Source organism: Orycteropus afer, unplaced genomic scaffold, assembly GCF_000298275.1.
Source record: "Orycteropus afer afer isolate SDZICR_OR568_19922 unplaced genomic scaffold, OryAfe1.0 scaffold00206, whole genome shotgun sequence".
NCBI lineage: Eukaryota > Metazoa > Chordata > Mammalia > Tubulidentata > Orycteropodidae > Orycteropus > Orycteropus afer.
Window position 1 is genome coordinate 129,748 of NW_006921793.1, and position 17,733 is coordinate 147,480.

Consider the following 17,733-nt stretch of genomic DNA (forward strand, 5'->3'; position numbering starts at 1 on the left):
CCTGCAGCCTTTGGTGACCAGGGCTTATCTTTAGATCAATTCTCAGGTCCCAATACCACTCGGAAATATTCAGGCTGTTGGTCCTGTCAGAGTAGCTGACAGTCCTCTGCTTTGACTCTCTCCATACTTCCTGTTTTCATTCAGGCTTTCCACTTGTTAGTGCCTCATCCACTTCTGCATATTTCCTTTCAAAGCTCAGGGCTCCAGGATTATCTTCTGTATCTCTGTCAATTGACTTCTCTTTTCTTTGTTGAAGAGGGTCTGTGTAGCTTGTCTGCCTATTTCTCCATCTTACTAGAAGTCTACTGTGTCAATCCATCTTGTTGTGGGCCTTCCCCTTTTTCTCTGACCCTCCACTTTACCAAGCATGATATACTTCTCCAGGGAATGCTCCCTTCTGACCACATGAATAAAGTAGATGAGATAAAGACTGGCCATTCTTGCTTGCAAGGAACATTCTGGCTGTATTTCTTCCAGGACAGATTTGTTTGTTCTTCTGCCAGTCCATGGTATTTTCACTATTCTTCATCAACAACAATTCAAAGGCATCAACTCTTCTAGCACTTTAGACCTACTGAATTGCACTTTCTATTGATGATCTCATGTGCCCCAGCCTTGCCTTCCTTAACTGTTGTTTTTATGTGCCATTAAGTTGGACACTACCCATAGTGACCCCTCCTTGGGTTTCCAAGGCAGTATCACTATAGAAGTAGATTGCCCGACTGTGCCTTCCTTAAGTAGTCTATCCATTTCTAAAAACCAAAAACTCTGATTCTTATTTACTGTGTATCTCCAATAGTCATGAATACTATGCCAAGTGTCCAATAAATCAAATCTAATCCGTTGACCAAAATGAACTGGTCATACTCCAATTATTACCTTTAATTTAATTTGCCTCCTAGAGTTATACTTTCTAGGTATTTGTTGTTTGGAAGCTTCTCATGATGGTTATGCTTCCCACTTCTTTCTCTGCCATTCTTCTACCCACAAAGCTTATAGGCATCCACTATGTCTCCTTCTAACCTTGTCATCAATTAAACTGCAAATGTCAAGCAGGGAAAAGCTGAGTTTGAGAGACTATATCTTCTGGTTCATAGTCAGTCCTTCAGGATTGTTTTTTCTTAGTCCTCTTCTATGGATTAATTTTGTAATTGCCAACCAGGAAGAAACCTGGAGAGCTCATTTAATTTGTTCACATATCATAGGCACTATGACTCCTGAACCTGTTATGCAGATTAGTGTTGAGTCACAGGTTAAGAACCTGAAGCAGAGCAAAATGTGAATTAGAGAACATTGTACTAATGACAATACTAAACAATATTAGTTCCAACATTAAATTCTTTTGAAACTGAAAATTCAGTAATATTATTACTAGTGACATGTAGCCAATGTATCACCCCCATAGCCGTGACATGTAGCCCCATAAGTCTCATTGCAGTTCTGCCCAAACAAAAGTAAAAGTGGAAAATTATACTAAATAATAGAATCAATGGTATGATGATAAAACCAAAATGAAACTCACTGCCATTGAGTCGATTCAAACTCATAGCGACCATCATTGTGTTTCTGAGGATATAAATCTTTATGGAAATAGATTGCCCCATCTTCCTTCCATGGAGTAGCTGGTGGGTTTGAACTGCTGACCTTCTGGCCAGCAGCCAAGAGCTCTTTGGTATGATGATACTTTAGGGAAAAACAATCATGTTTAATATTTTTAAAAATATCATTTAATGATCTGTCAGTATATTATTCTACTACCTTCGAAATCTAAAATCATGCTCTTATTATTTTATAGCTTCGCAGGTCTGTTTTCAGCATCAGGGCAAGGAACCTTCTGGAAAAGGAGACCGCAGTCACTAAAATCTTAAGGTAACACCAATGTAGGTTGATACATATTTAAATTTTGGTGGATTATATTAAGCAAAATGAGCTTTAAATAAAATGAACTAATTTTCTGGGCATCACAATATTCTATTTATGCTAGAAAAAAAGATTTGGATATATGCACTTATAAATAATCTTTCCTGAAAGGATAATTTTTTTCTTAGTTGAATAGGAGATTTCTTTTTATAAACCAAATTATAAATATAAATATTTATAAAAAGCTGAAAATAACATATTGTTATTCTTAACAGTTTTATGTCTTTTGTGGTAGCTAATACACAAATTACTGTAGAAATGAAAATGGTTAAAAGGTAAGCTTTTTAAAAGTAATTATCAAGAATTGTAAGAAATTTATTAAGAGTAAAATGTATGCCCATCTTAGAATATTTATGAAAATGTGAACTTTAGTGCTCCTTTCTAAAAATCTGCCTTGAAATGAAGTATCAGTAAAGAAAACTAAGCTAGCCACTTAAGATTATTTTGCAAAGTTCTATGTTGTAATATAAAATAACATGATTGTTATGAATATCTATAAGCATTTAAAATACCATTTTTGAAGCATATATTACACAGATATATGTATATATTACACAGATATATGTAAATGACATAACTAAATATTGGGAACTGGAGGCAGGATGGCTTATCTAGTGAATGGGACCAATTCATACCAGGAAACCCTCTCCAAACCTGTGGTAAATGGAAGGAATTACTCCTCTACTCCACTTTCATTACTAGAGATATTCCTTATAAAGTATTTTCTGTAGAATGCACATTACCATAACTTGAATAACTAATGAAGAAATAAGGCTAAGTATATATGATTCTAGAAACTATTTTTGCTTTATAATACTACCTGAAATGTGCCCCAAAACCCTAACAAATCAAGACATATTCAATGTATTCTTTCTGTTGGCTCATGATTCATGAGTATGTCTTGGAATAGCTTTTATAAGTTGAGAAGAAATATTTCTAGAACTTGAATGTTATCACCACAAAAATATTACAAGACAAATATAAATGGTCTCATTGAAATAGAGAAAGGAATGCTTCTAAGCAAATGTATAACCTGTATCCCAATTTAGGTTTGCTTCAGACTGATTGGTTGTTTAATCATGGCATTACCATCAGATAATGCCTTGGGCCCAGCTTTGAACACTATGTGGATCATTACTCGAGCTATAACTGGACTGGAAAGGCTCTTGGCAGGGTAAATTCCTGGAATGACCTTAAAGCCCAGAGACCTTTAAGACTATGCCCCCCCACACACACACACACACACACAAGAGATTATTTGCTGGGCTAGCCCTGCAGAAATGCTGATCCATTTACAAACTAAAAAGTAAATAAATAGTTTCAGTAGAGTTGATTATGACTTATAACAGCCATATAGGACAGAGGAGAACTGTTCCATAGATTTTTCCAAGGTTGTAATCTTTATAGAAAGAGATTGAGACAGCTTTCTCCCATGGAGCAGCTGGTAGATTTGAACGACCAATGTTTTTGTTAGCAGCCAAGGTCTTAACCACTGCACCACTAGGGCCCTTTGATCTACTCATACTCACTCAACTCACTGCCATCAAGTCAATGCTGACTCATAGCAATCTCCATTGGTTTTCCAAAGCTGTAAATCTTCATGGCAGCAGACTGCTTCATCTTTCTGTGGAGCAGCTAGTGGGTTCGAACCATCAACATTTTGCTTAGCAGTCAAATGCCTTAAACTGTACCACCAGAGCTTCTTTTTGCTCTACTCATAGGGAAAAGAATTCCTAACTTAAACCAGAAACTTCCCCCATAGAAATTGTAGTACTCTGGGTCTGGATTCATGCTGTGAAGGAGCTTTAAAAAAAAAAAAAATCTAGATATTTGGCATAAGGAGAGGCTTCTCCCCAAGCTATAAGTTGGAGTCTATTTTTGCTGTTTACTGCTTATTCTGAGCTGACTTTCAAAAGTCAGGTAGCCAGCATACCTCAGGAAGCCTGTAGGCTCTTCTCTTTCCCCTTCCTCCCACAGCACGCTCCTAGGAAAGGTATTCACTCAGGCAGGCCCTAGAAATATCCATAGATTAAGAAGACTTTAACTGACTCTAAAAGAAAAAAAAAAAAAAAAAGCAGTGCTCATGAGATCTTGAAATTGTCTGTTGTTGTTGTTGTTATGTGCCGTCGAGTCAGCCCCGACTCATAGCGACCCCTCCTTGGGTTTCCGAGGCAGTATCACTACGGAAGTAGGATTGCCCGACCTTCCTTCCGAGGAGTGGCTGGTGAAATTGTCTAGTGCTTGTTAAAGCATGATTTGGTAGATTTAATCCAATCAGAATTTTTTTTCTTGTAAATTTCTAGATTTTCTGTACTTATACTCTCTGGAAGATTTCTCTCACAGGAGTATTCTTGTGAATTCTCACAAAGTGCTGCCCAATCCAGGTCATTTAATTATTAATTTAATAAAACTGTTTGCTTTAATTTTAACAGACTCCTTTGTTTGACAGTAATCTACCTGCCAAATCAGGTACAAAAAGACCTTACTCTTCTCTACAGTAACTGTCTTTCAGCTAGAGACAATGTGTCCCTAGGGGCACCCAATGACTTTTTAGGAGTTAGGCATGGACAGAGCCCTGGAGGTGCAGTAGTTAAAGCATTCAGCTGCTAACTAGAAGGTTAGCAGTTCAAACCCACCAGCCAGCCAATCTGTGGGAGAAATAAGTGGTAGTCAGCTTCAGTAAAGATTTATAGCCTTGGAAAGAAACCGTATGGGGCATTTGTCCTCTGATCTGTATGGTCGCTCTGAGTCAAAATTGACTAGACAGGAATGGATAGGCAGCCAGGCAGGCATGAATAATTATATGCCTTCACTTCCATATGAACTCTTTCTCTTAATTAATCTACAAATTTTCCTTTCCACCCTCATTTCCATACTTACCTTTCTCTTAATTTTTAAAAGAAAGGCAAAACTTTCATCTACCCAGAAAATAACTATGGTCTGTCCTGATCTGTATGTAAAGTGCTCCAGGTTGCCAAACAAAGGGAATATTCCAAAATGCTTGCTCCAGAGTCCCATCAGGCTGCACCTTTTACTCATCCAGGTGAGAACTTTTGGGACTTAGGACTTAGACAGAAATAACAAGATATTTGCAAGGAAATGTGTTAACATATTATTTGAGTTGAAAAATAAAGTCATAGTTTTTCTTAGATACTTAGCTAATTGATTTGACAATGAAATCTGACTTAATAATGTGGATGATGACATAAAATTGAATGCATTTAATTGATAAAATTCCCCACTGTTTTCTCAAAAATTTATTAAATCCCATAATAACATTATGAGGGGGACAATTTAGATGTTGGTTTTAAAATGTACAGAAATAAATAGTATTTAAAAAAAAGTTACGGAATACATGAGCAAATGATTTTAAGATTCTCAGAGAATGGGGACAGTCTCAGACTTGTCTAACAATTGAATAGTTTGGGAGATACATAGACGCTTTTGTATTTTACTATAGTCCAGAAAACTCTATAATTAGAGGAGCTCACTGGGGCTACTGAGCCATGCTTATCCTGGGAGTTTCAGGAAATAAGAATCTACAATTAGAAAACAAATTTATTATCTGATTTTTTTTTATTTTTAGAATCCAAACTTGATTTTCACAAAAGCTATTGTGTGTTTCTCTTCTGTGAGAATGGTTTCCTCATTGCTGCTACACCAGGTCTGCATGAGTTAAGGACAAGTGCAAGATGTCCAACTGATAATACTTAATATTTTATCATTAGTAATGAAGATGATGATGATTCCATTTGTAAAGAACAGATTGGGAGGGCACTGCCTATGGGTTCAAGGGCATTTTTCTATACTATTTGCCAAGGAACAACAGTAACTGAAAAGGAAAAAGACAGGGGAAAATAAATTTAAAAGGAAGAAAAGAAAAAAATATTTATAGTAGCCTCCAGGCAATTGGTTCAAATAACCCTACATGGAATGGAAAAGTAGAAAAGTTTTCCACTAGGAAAACTTTCTCCATCTTTCTCCTTCACAGACTCCCTCCTCTAGGCTCTGTTTTTTCTCTTTGTTAATTAAACCCCTCAGTAACCTAGAAGTGACCTCTGCCAGGACCATCTGCATTTTGAAAGAAGATTTTTTTAAAAAGGAAAGGTCTTTAGAACAAGAAGGATGGAAAGCCAATCTTTCAAGAGATGGATCTTCCTTGAAAGAAAAGAAGTCCAGCTGAGACTATTGTTTCAGTGCTTAGTGTTCTGTCACACTTGCCTTTTCTGGTTGTTTTCTTTTAATAGACTTAGTGTCCTTCTCATTGAGAGGGTCTTCATGAGGGTGGCAGGTAACAGAAGTATGGGGAGGAATGAAAAAGACCTAAGCTGAATAATTTTGGCAAATATTGCAGATAGACATTTGTCTTGATTTGAGGCAGTCACAAAAACTTCAAATCCAGTGATACAAAAGGAAGATATTATAAAATATTTAATTGTTTTTTTTTTTTTTTTAATTGTGAAGAAAAAAAAAAAAGTCAAATATTTGGAGAAAATAAAAGAAATCCTTGATCTAGGATATCTGGAGTCCTGGCTCTGCAAAGTTATTTAAATTCTCAATTTTCTCATCAATTTAATGGAAGATTGTAGGAGGTTATCTTCAGGGCCCCTTCAGTCCTAACATGTGATATTAAACTTGGAGTCCCGAAGGCCTCGGTTCCTCTACAACCCTGAGCAAATCACTTATCTCACTTCAGTTTTTCTACCTGCCTTTGTAGTATAGACCGCCCAGAAAGGTCTTATCCCAATAATCTGCTGATTAAGCAAAGACAAATTTAAGACCTTTTGCAATAAGGGAAACCACCACTTCAACAGAGTCTTAATAATATCTCAGAAGGGCTAGGTCAGAGGAAGATATTGGTGAGATTTGGGGGTCTGGGTTTGAATGTTTTCCAGATGGGGATTGGGTTGAGATTGGGTATAGTTCTTGATATGAGAGTTTATGACTCTCAAGAAGAATACACAATTGACTGGTAAAAGTTTCTGCCTTTGGGGAGGACAGCACTGTGGCAGGGAGGACAGGGAAGAGAAGATAACTCACCCTGATAACTCTCCACTGACTTCAATGCCCTTTCCACTAACTTTGGTTCAACATTCTAGTCGTCAGTTATTGAGACAGAGTTTGTATTTCTGTTTTTCATGCTCCTTCTTGATCTGGGATGATTTCTAAAAAGAGGGAGAATAAGTGGTGACTTTATACTGCCATCTTCAAATCAGAAATCTGCATTCCCTTTTAGGCCATTGAATTTCTAATTATAAATATATATTACCTGATCAAAAAAAAGAATAAAACTTATTTTTAGAAACAGCATTTAAAAAGGGGTGTAATATTGATGGGCCCAGCTGGGCCAGGGTCTTGGCAGGAATATTGAGGAGTACTAATAGCTTTTTAAGTGACCAATTTTGACCACTTGAGCAACCTATTGTCCAAAAAAAGGGATCTGGTTGAGCAGTCTATAGTTCACATAAATGGATTTTCAGAAAATTCCTGAAGCTAACAATGAAATTACTTACTAGTTAACAGCCTTAACTTCCTGAACAATAATTTCCTGGAATGAATGGTAAAGTCATATTGATGACCTTAGTTCTTAGTCTTAATAATTAACTATAAGCTGCAGGTGGTCTCAATACTGAAGGAACCCACATTTCCAAATACACATCTTCTGTTTGAAACAAGATCTATATTAGGCCAGCAAAGAGGCTTCTATATAAATTACTATGAACAGGAAATTCAATTCCAAAAGGAAAAAAGCCTTTCAGAGAAAAGGGCCCTAGGGGCTGAGATATTTGAGTGTTGTGGAGTCAACCATTTCTACCCATAATCATCTAAAATTTGTGGTCTCCTACTTATTTGTTTTAATAAATTGAGGCTTCAAGAAGCAGAAATTCATTTCTGAATATATCTGAGAACTCTTTGATAAGAAAAAATATGGGCCATTTTTACAGAACCTAAAAATACTGTCACCTGCTTAAATCCAGGTACTGCTTTTAGCAGACACCCGTCTTATTTTTTTCAAGATTTATCTGAAAAGTATCATGAGAAAGAGGATGTTTCACTATTTAAATTATAAAATCCAAGGTTGCTATTAAATTCACGGCTGTTCCACCTTAGAGAATGTTGTTCAGCTCCACTAAAGAAAGCTTTCTTCAAAAGGCAGTGACCTTTTCACTGCATCAGACAGAATCAAAAACAAATAACAATGTGCTTTCAAAAGCATCACTACCTCTACTGACATTCTTTCTAATGCAAAACCCTGAAATTGAGCAAAAATGCATTATCAGTCCTGCTAGGCTGTGAATAAAAAGGTGTCAAAATAAAATAATTAAGCATTTTATATTATTTTAGAAATTTCTATGGTTTTTCTATCAGTACTTCATTAGTAGGACAGTATCTTCACAACCTTTGAGCTCTCATCTGGCGTGGTATTTGCTTTCTGATATTTGGATTTATGACATAACTTGCTTTGCCATCCAGTTGTATTAACAATATTTTTAAAGTCTAAGAAATAATCTTTTGTTGTTGTTGTTGTTATGTGCCGTCGAGTCGGCCCCGACTCATAGCGACCCCTCCTTGGGTTTCCGAGGCAGTATCACTACGGAAGTAGGATTGCCCAACCTTCCTTCCGAGGAGTGGCTGGTGGGTTCTTTAGAGGAGTGCAAATACACCAAAAGTATCCAATATATTTAATGATTTGTGGAAGGTTAATTCATCTCCTTTTTGTCATTTTATGAGTTATTTTTGTTGACTACAAATATAATTTATACAGTGCTAAAATATATATACAATCACTATGAATTTATTAAGCTCTAGTTTTGAAAGTTATAACAGCTAATTTATTATTCCTGAAAGAAAGTGCCCCTGGGACATCCATTTATTTATTTAGAAAATATTTCTGTAATATCTACTGTATGCCCAACATTTTTCTAGATGCTGGACACATGGATTATTCCCTCAAAGAGCTCACAGTGTTCAACCCTAGAAAATAAATATGATATTGGAAAGAATAATAATTAGCATTTGTAAAGATTTATATACTGTGCTAAACTCCTATGAATATTATATCATTTAATCCTCACAATGCATATATGCAGAAAGTACTATTATTACCCCCATGTTATAAATGACAAAACTGAGTCTCAGAGGGTTTAAGTGGTTTTCCCCAAGATTACTATACTATACCATAGAAACAGATATGGAGCAGCTGGTGGGTTGGAACTACAGACTGAATACCTTAACCACTGCATCACCAGAGCTCCTTAGGCTTTTGATAGCTCCCTTTAAAAGCAAATTATCTGTGGTGCAGTGAATTACTTAATGTGGCCCATATAGCCAATCTTTGTAATTCCCACCAAATGACTGGGTGGGATTATGCAAATGTGATGCTTTTTCCCCACCAAGGGGATTAGGTACCTTGTTAATATGTGAATTAGGTGCATGATACCCTTGTGGGGTTGGAACCAGGCAAATAAGGTGTATAGAATTGTGATAAGGGGATTGGTCAGTATTGCTATCCCGGTCAATTTAAAATTGCCATCCCACAGACAAGGGGTATCCTAACTACCACCAGGAAGAGACAGAGCAGAGCACATCCTTTGGACCCAGTATCCCTGTGCTGAGAACTTCTCAACCCAGGAGACAGAGACAGAACTGTAACGCCTTGATGAGATGTCAAGAAGCAGCAAAACCAGGAAACAGGCAGGAGATTAGCAGGAGACTGGTAGGAGACAGCACAGTGGGCTTCTGTACCCAAGGAGCAAGAAGGATTAGTGCCTTTAGGAAGGAGGCTTGCTGGCAGAGTGAGGTGCCTCTAAGCACTTGGTGAAGCTAGGTTTGGTAACCCATCGGGCTTGAACTGAGCACCCTCAGGCAGAGGCTTACTGGTGGAGTGGGGTGCCTCTGGGCACTTATCAGCGGAGCTGAAAGAGCTTTATAACACTTGCCCAAGCAGGGCAAAGGCCAAGGCGCCACAGGACTCAGAAACCAAGGACCAGAGAGACATGTGCTTGTTGACACTGGTGAGAAGAGGCTGTCCTGATTGAAGAACTATGTCCTGAATTGTTTCTGATCCTGAATTGTAACCTGTTACTTCTTTAATAAACCCTATAATTTTAAGTATTGTCTTTGAGTTCTGTGTGGCCATTACAATGTATTATCAAACTCAGCAGAGAAGTAGAGAGGGTCTTGTGTGAGGGACATTGGTGTCAGAATTGGTAAAATAGTTGGAGGGTGGAGGCATCTCAGTGTACCCTTCATTAGGTTGATCTCAAATTGCTTTCTTACCCAGATGAAACAAAATCCATCAGCTACAACTTGGTATGTAATTAAGCCTATGCTAGGCTTGCTAACATCATCAGGATATCAAACTTGTTCAGGTCAGTTGCTGGACATTTATTTGATAGATATACTTCTGAACTAACAATGTAGATCCATCAACCAAACTTGGTGATACCAAAAGCTGACTAGAAGTCTAGGGTGTAAAGGAACATGAACTTACTCTACTTGAATTGTAGCTGTGAGCTTCGTCATTTGGCATGGATGTGCCAGAAAAAAACAGTGCTATCTCAGCAGTAGGAGACTAACTAGGTTTCAGCAAGGGTTGGGCTTTAGTCAAACAGACATAGACTAATTTCTGGCATAGGCACTGACAAAAATAGAAATAAGGGAATGATCACAGATATTGGTAAATGTAGGCCTGGCTGACTTAGCAGGTGCAAAAGTGATTGTGAGCAGAATTTAAATCAAGATCTCTGAATAAGATGTTGGTGACCAGAGCATGAGGAGCAGCTGGAACAGAATCTGGAGCTGCGATCAGAGGGGCCACTATCAATATAACAATGACTGCTTTGGCCAAAACATCATGACATCAGCACTGAAACTCAAATCATGTGGTCCTGTTTGTCTTCTGGATGGATAGTAACAGTCTTCAGAAAACCTTCAGTATGCACATTATGTTGGAGCTCTGTGACTTCTGGTGAATGGAACACTTAGCTATGGGTGGTTCTTCGTGGGCCATAGGGTGGACAAAAATGTGATTCGTTTGGCCTTCTGGCCTCTTCTAAGGGCCCTTGCTCTTCTCAGTCTTCTCTCCCAGAGTCCAGGACAGATGAACTGAATCCTGGACTCTTTTCTAGGATGTGAGCTTATAGATCATATTCTTCTGAGAGGCTGAGACTGATATGGCAGTTATTAAGGAGATTATGGGGCAAACTACTTCCGCAGTGATACTGCCTCAGAAACCCAAGGAGGGGTCGCTATGAGTCGGGTCTGACTCGATGGCACATAACAACAACAACAACAACAAGGAGATTATAGAATTTTCTAGAAGAAGAAATTCAAATTAAATCAATCTCAATGATTTCCTCCAAACAGCCACTTGCTTTTGTGCACATAATTAGCTATATGACAAGGGAAATTTCAGGATAGCAAACAGAGCTTCTTCATTCTTACATTATTCTCCCTGGTCTAGACTCAGAGCTGCCATTCTATGAAGCTGGCCCAATTACATGTGAATTCTAAAAGAGTTCGATATTACACAACATTAGCATCTTCTTTCATTTACTTTTTTCCCATTTGGCAAGTTCTCCTTTTAAAACTTTTTGGTCCATCAGTTAACCTGGCAATTCAGCAACTTTAAATAAGGTTATATCATTTCTTTGCAGTACTACACTCTGAGCATGTCTCGCACGATGACACACTCTCAATGCTATTGAGAGAGCTGAGTAAGTAGCAGCATTTTACAGACCTTTGAGCAAGACTTGCCAAGTCCTCAATGGAAGACCACTCCAGTGGGAAAGGAGGACTCTGCCATGATTCTCCTGAGAGGGAGGAAGACAGATACTCCTGAGGTCCCGGAATTAGGTCTACCTCCTCACACACACTTTGGCACTGATAGCAGCAATTCTTTTTGATCAACACATTACAAATATAAACTGCAGTTTTAAGAAAAAAGAAGATTGTATTGATGCTGTGAATATTTATCTTTGTGATTCTTTTAAGACTGCCTACTTGTTGAGTTTTCCTTATTAATTTTTCATTTAAAATTCTTATAGATTAATTGAAAGATGATTTGGAGATAAAGAGACTAAGTAGTTAAAGTAACATTAAATATGTTCAGAGGATTATATACTAAGATAAGAGATAGATAAGATCTGTGGATACATGCATTGGTACGAAACACAAAATAATGAAAATGTTAAAGTGGTGAAATATAACTTCATTGAATTAATGAATATTGAACTATTGAAACTAATGAAAATTGAATAGCTAGAAGATATTTTTAAAAGATTTTTCATTTTAATATTTCAATTTAATACTGTGTTATTAGATGGTAAAATAATAATTAATATAGAAAAATAAATTTCTATAGGAAAATCAGCTAATGTCTCTAACATTTACAAAATTTCACTTGTATTTTAGTAAAAAGTTCAGTCTTTACACTATAATTTGCCTTTTTCCATTTCAATCAGTAGTTGAATTATTAAATTTGCACCCCAATGAATGGTTTGGAGTTACAGACATTTCACTTTCTGAATTTTAATAAATGCATTAAAGGAATGAATTCCCCATGACTTAATTTTTGGTTTCATTTATACATAAGATAAATGATTAAGGCTTCTTTTATTTTATATGTCAATCTACAAGGAGGTCCTGGTGGCTCTGTATTTACATATGTATACGTGAAAAACATTTTCACGAATAACTCAAGATTGGAAAGAAATAATCTGCTGTTGCTATTAAAGAGCTATATCCATTTACTCGGGAATGGGCTGATTCACAAAGGAGTGGGGTAGTCAATAAGATAAAAATGCAGCTTTTTCCTCATCTCAGCAAGAGGCCATTACAGAGGAACTCAGCCATTAGCATCCGCCGTTGTCTCCACTTTGGATGATCACACTGTCATTCTAATGGAATCAGGTAAGAGCCATTTCCAGGAAATACTCATTACCTATTCCTTTACACAGTTATACAGTCAGAGTTTTACATAATTCTCACTGAAGGGGTATTTTCCTATTGTCTGTGATGTGATTACATTATATTAACAAACATCTGATAATACTTTAAAATGTATTACCTTGTGGAGCTCAACATTTCAGTCAAATCCCTCAAATTTAATGCTCTGCAAAGTTAAATTGCAGTTCCTTTGGATGGTAATTACATTTAACACCAGATGGTATCATGTCATCTAACTTTTCTATAGTGGATGCTAGGTGAAAAGAATTTGAAGACCTATAGGCCTCTCTCTTTCATTACAGAATGTACAGGCTTTTCCCACACCCTTGTTCTGGAACATTAAGAAAGAAGACATGGAGACAGAGAAGAAAGAAACCGAGGACCCCCTGCTACTGTTTCTATAAACAACTAGTGGTGTTTAAAGGCTAATAAAGCTCCAAAGATCAGTCTTACAACCATAATCTTTGGGCCAATTTAAAAATATTTTAGATGGAGAAATGTCAAGGAAAATAGAGAAAATTTCTTAAGACATAATTCTCTTCCCCTGGCCTCCATAAAAGATTATAGAAGGGGCAATTGAAATTCCACAACACAAAGGCAATGCAGAAAAAGAGAGTGAGAGAGAAGAATCAATCTTTCATATGTTTTTTTCAGAGACTTGGCAAGAAACCAGGGGTAATATTTTTGCAACTAGGAATGTGTGTTTGCTGAAGAATATTCCCACATTTGAATCATCATCAGGGGTCCTGGTCTTGTTTTACTTTCAAAGGTAGTGAGGGCATAACATTAACCCCAACTGGGAAAAGGAAAATGCCTCACTGTAATTCTCCTCCAGGGAACAGGAATAAAAGGATTACATATGCCTGCATAATGGAGAATTTCCTCACTCAGACAAGACAAAAGACTTCATTATTTTTCACAAGACACTTGAAGCCTTGTGCCTCCAGTTCCAGAAGCCAAGCAGATAAAACAAATTTTTCATATTTGGGCCACTAGATGGAGTTACTATGGAACTGGACTTCTGCTACTTGCCTTGAGGTCAATACTCCACTCAGTCTTTCCTCTACAAAGAATAAGGGGTACCCTGAAGATCAGTGTTTTCTAACACCATCAGATTTGCTTTTTTCTGTATATAGCAAATAAACAAACATTTTCTCTTCCTGCCTACTTATTTTATATTTATTTATTTTACCTCTATATGAAACCAAAAGGAGCTCTGAAGCACTCTGTTGGCATAGTGCCTAAGGCATTTGACTGCTAACCAGAGGACTGACGGTACAAACCCATCAGCCACCTCACAGAAGGAGACTAGGCAATCTACTTCCGTAAACATTTACTGCCTTGGCAACTCAAAGGGGGCCACTATGAGTCAGAATTGACTCGATGGCAGTGAGTTCTTTTTGTTGTTGTTGTTGTTGTATGAAACCAAAGGAGAAAAAAACCCCTGATGCCATCAAGTCAATTCCTACTCATGGCAACCCCATGTGTGTTAGAGTAGACTGCATGCCAGAGAGTATTTCATAGCTGTAATCTTAGAGAGGTTGCCATGAGTCAGAACGGACTCTATGACAACTATCACCACCAACAATCATCTTATGGAAGTAGGTAGCCAGGTCTTTCTTCTGTGGTGAGTCTGGATGGGTTTGAACTGCCAATCTTCTGGTTAGTAGCCAAGTACAAAGCATTTGAGCCATCCAGTCATCTAAATCAAGCCAGAAAACCAAACTCACTGCCATCCAGTCGTTCCCAACTCATAGAGACCCCCACTGGGTTTCTGAGGCTGTAAATTTTTATGCAAGTAGATTGCCCCATCTTCCTTCCACGGAGTGGCTGGTGGGTTTGAACAGCTGACCTATCAGTTAGCAGTCAAGTGCTTTATCCATTACTCTACCAGAGCTTCTTAAGGGTATCTCAATTCTAATAAAAATTTTTAAGTGGCAAAATGAATTTAATTAAACCCTCCAGTGCATTCAACTTTAATGATATGTTCAACTAATTTCTTATTGGTAAGATGTTTTGGTTATTATTGTTAGGTGCCATTGAGTCAATTCTGACTCATAGTCACCCCATGTTTCAAAGTTGAACTGCCCCATATAGTTTTCTTTATGGAACAGACCACCAGGTTTTTCTTCAGTGCAATCACTGGGTTAGTTCAAATCACTAACCATTAACAGGTTAACAGTTGAGCACTTAACCATTTGAGACACCAGTGCTCCTTGGTAAAATGTTGTTGTTGCTAGGTACCATTGAGTCTGCTCTGACTCATAGAGACCCTGTGCACAACAGAACAAAACAGTGCCCGGTAAAGTATTAGAGTCACAAATTCCTTATTCATTCACTATTTCAGTTGTCAGAAGGCTTATGTAGGACGAAACACATTGAGCTCTCATTCCCAGTTACAGATCAGATCTCCTTTTTAAGAAATTGAAATGAGTTCAGCTGTTCCGCCTGCTCTCCGTTGCCTTGGGTATTTCCTCTAATAGCGCATTTTTCACATAGAACACTGATAAAAGCTGATACATGTTCATCACATGCATAGTACAGTATTCTACTTTGAGATGAAATTAAGGTTATTTAACTTCCTCTTTAAACATCTTTAAAACACATGCTGTTTTGTTTGTGATTATTTTTGTGCTTCATACGTATGAAGTGATCAAAAAGAAAAGAAAGAAATTGAAATCTATAACCACAGAATATCAGGGTCCTTTCATTCAACAAATATATATTAAGTGTTGGGATACATAATTAAAAATAAAATCTACCCTCCCCAAAAAAACCTCTCCACAAAGGTAGAAGAGAAAGGAAACAGTTTTATTACTGAATAAGCATTAAACCAGAATGTGATGTGCATTACAGGCAGTCCTCTAAAGAAATTACAAAGGCAGAGAAATCTTATTCTTCCATATAGTTATGACATATTCATGTTTTCAAGATAAAATTTCCAGTTTTCTTACATCTTCATGACTGGAGGAAGGTTCTGCAACTTTGAGTCAGGTGAAGTTGGGCTCATTTCTCATGAAACAGGGAGAGAGTCTTCTCTTCCCAGCTGATTCCATTTCAAAGAGATGAATCTCAAGTCCTTGAGGAAACATTCCAGAGTTGGGAAACTGGCAAGAGGCTTATTAACATTTGACCCTACAATGTTGTTGTTATGTGCCGTTGAGTTGGACCCAACTCATAGTGACCCCTCCTTGGGTTTCCGAGGCAGTATCACTATGGAAGTAGATTGCCCCATCTTCCTTCTGAGGAGTGGCTGGTGGGTTTGAACCACCAGCCTTCTGGTTAGCAGTCAAGTGCCTTAGGCACTATGCTAGCACCTGTTATTGTTAGCTGCTATCAAGTTTGCCCCTGAGTCAGGATGACCCCATGCACAATGGAACAAAACCTTGCCTGGGTCTGTGCCATACTCATGATCACTCTGATCTATAGAGTTTTCACTGCCTGATTTTTGGAAATGGATCACTAGGTATTTCTTCCTAGTCTGGAAGCTCCACTGAAACTTGTTCACCATCACAGGAACATACAAATTTCCACAGCCAGACAGGAGGTGCATTTGTTAGGAGTTGATCACAGGTATCCAGCATAGAAGATGAAATTTCTATCACCGAACCACCATTGCCTGTGCAAGAATACCTACTATGTGCAAAGTGCTGGGAAAATAACAGTGAGCAATAAGAGTCAAACCTTGCTCTTTTAGAACCCTTTGGGGCATGGTATCTGTGAGGAACAGAAAGAACAAAGAGGATGGCATGGGAAGAGTGGAGGTTCTTAGGGCAAAATATGAGACCCCGAAAGGAGACTGCAGGCAGACACTACAGGACTTTGCAAGCCCTGCTGAAGTGTAGTCTTGAAGTTTCTCTAAAGGGCAATGAGAAATGGCATGCTTTAACATGGTGATGGTAACTATTAGTTATCTTGCTGCATAACAAATTACTCCAAAAGTTAGTGGTTTGAACAACACATTTATTATCTCACAGTTTAGAAATCCAGTGTGGCTTAGTTGGGTCTTCTGACTCCGGATCTCTCACAAAGCTGCAACCATTTCAAGATTTGAATGGGAAGGATCTGCCTCCTCTCATTTGCATAGTTCTTAACAGAATTCAGTTGCTCATGGGTTGCTAGGTTAAGGCTTCAATTCCTCAAGAGACATTAGCCGGAAGCTTTACTCAATCTGTTCCTTAAGAGGCGAATCTCTCCTTAAGGCATCTCACAACATGGCAGCTTGCTTTCACAAAGCAAGCAAGTAAGAGGGCAAGGGAGGGCATGAGCAAGAGGAGAGAAGAGAGAGAGCTTGCTAGGAAGACAGAAATTACCGTCTTTTGTAACCAAATCACAGAATTGACATCCCATCACTTTTGCCTTATGTTCATCAGAAGCAAGTCACTAAGTCCATCCCACACTCAAAGAAAGGGGATTATACAAGGCTACAAAGATCAGGTCTTGATAAGATTGAAAAGTAAATAATAGCAACTAAAATTTAAATAAGGTGTCAATGTTTACAAAGCTGTTTCATGTTCCTAATCATATTTGATCCCTCTAATTCTCTGTGAAGTTAGTACCAAAAAGTAGAAGTTGCTGTCCAATCCACTCCTATTCATGGCGGCCCTCTGTGTATCAGAGTAGAACCATGCTCCTTATATGTTCCCTGCCTGCACCTTCTCCCTTATTCAATCTATAGATGGTCCAGGTAGACAGCCACTCTAAGTCCTGGGAACTGTCCTTCCTAGGAAGATAAAGATGAGTAATAAAATGGTCGCCAAAGAACTTGCAATCTAGTAAGAGAGATAAATAATGATGACAAAATGCCATCAGTATTGAACAAGCTGTGTTAATAACATGCTCTTGTTGTTGGTGTTGTTGTTA

General features: G+C 37.8%; 1 protein-coding gene across 1 annotated transcript in view; it reads left to right on the plus strand.

Annotated features, from left to right (window-relative positions):
• Positions 1-17,733, plus strand: part of NALCN (sodium leak channel, non-selective) — a gene marked incomplete at its 5' end in the record, with an annotated part of 145,472 nt that overhangs the window by 43,153 nt on the left and 84,586 nt on the right. Inside the window, 2 exon segments of the mRNA XM_042781961.1 lie at positions 1,796-1,869; positions 12,748-12,834. Coding sequence (XP_042637895.1) covers positions 1,796-1,869; positions 12,748-12,834 — 161 coding nt within the window.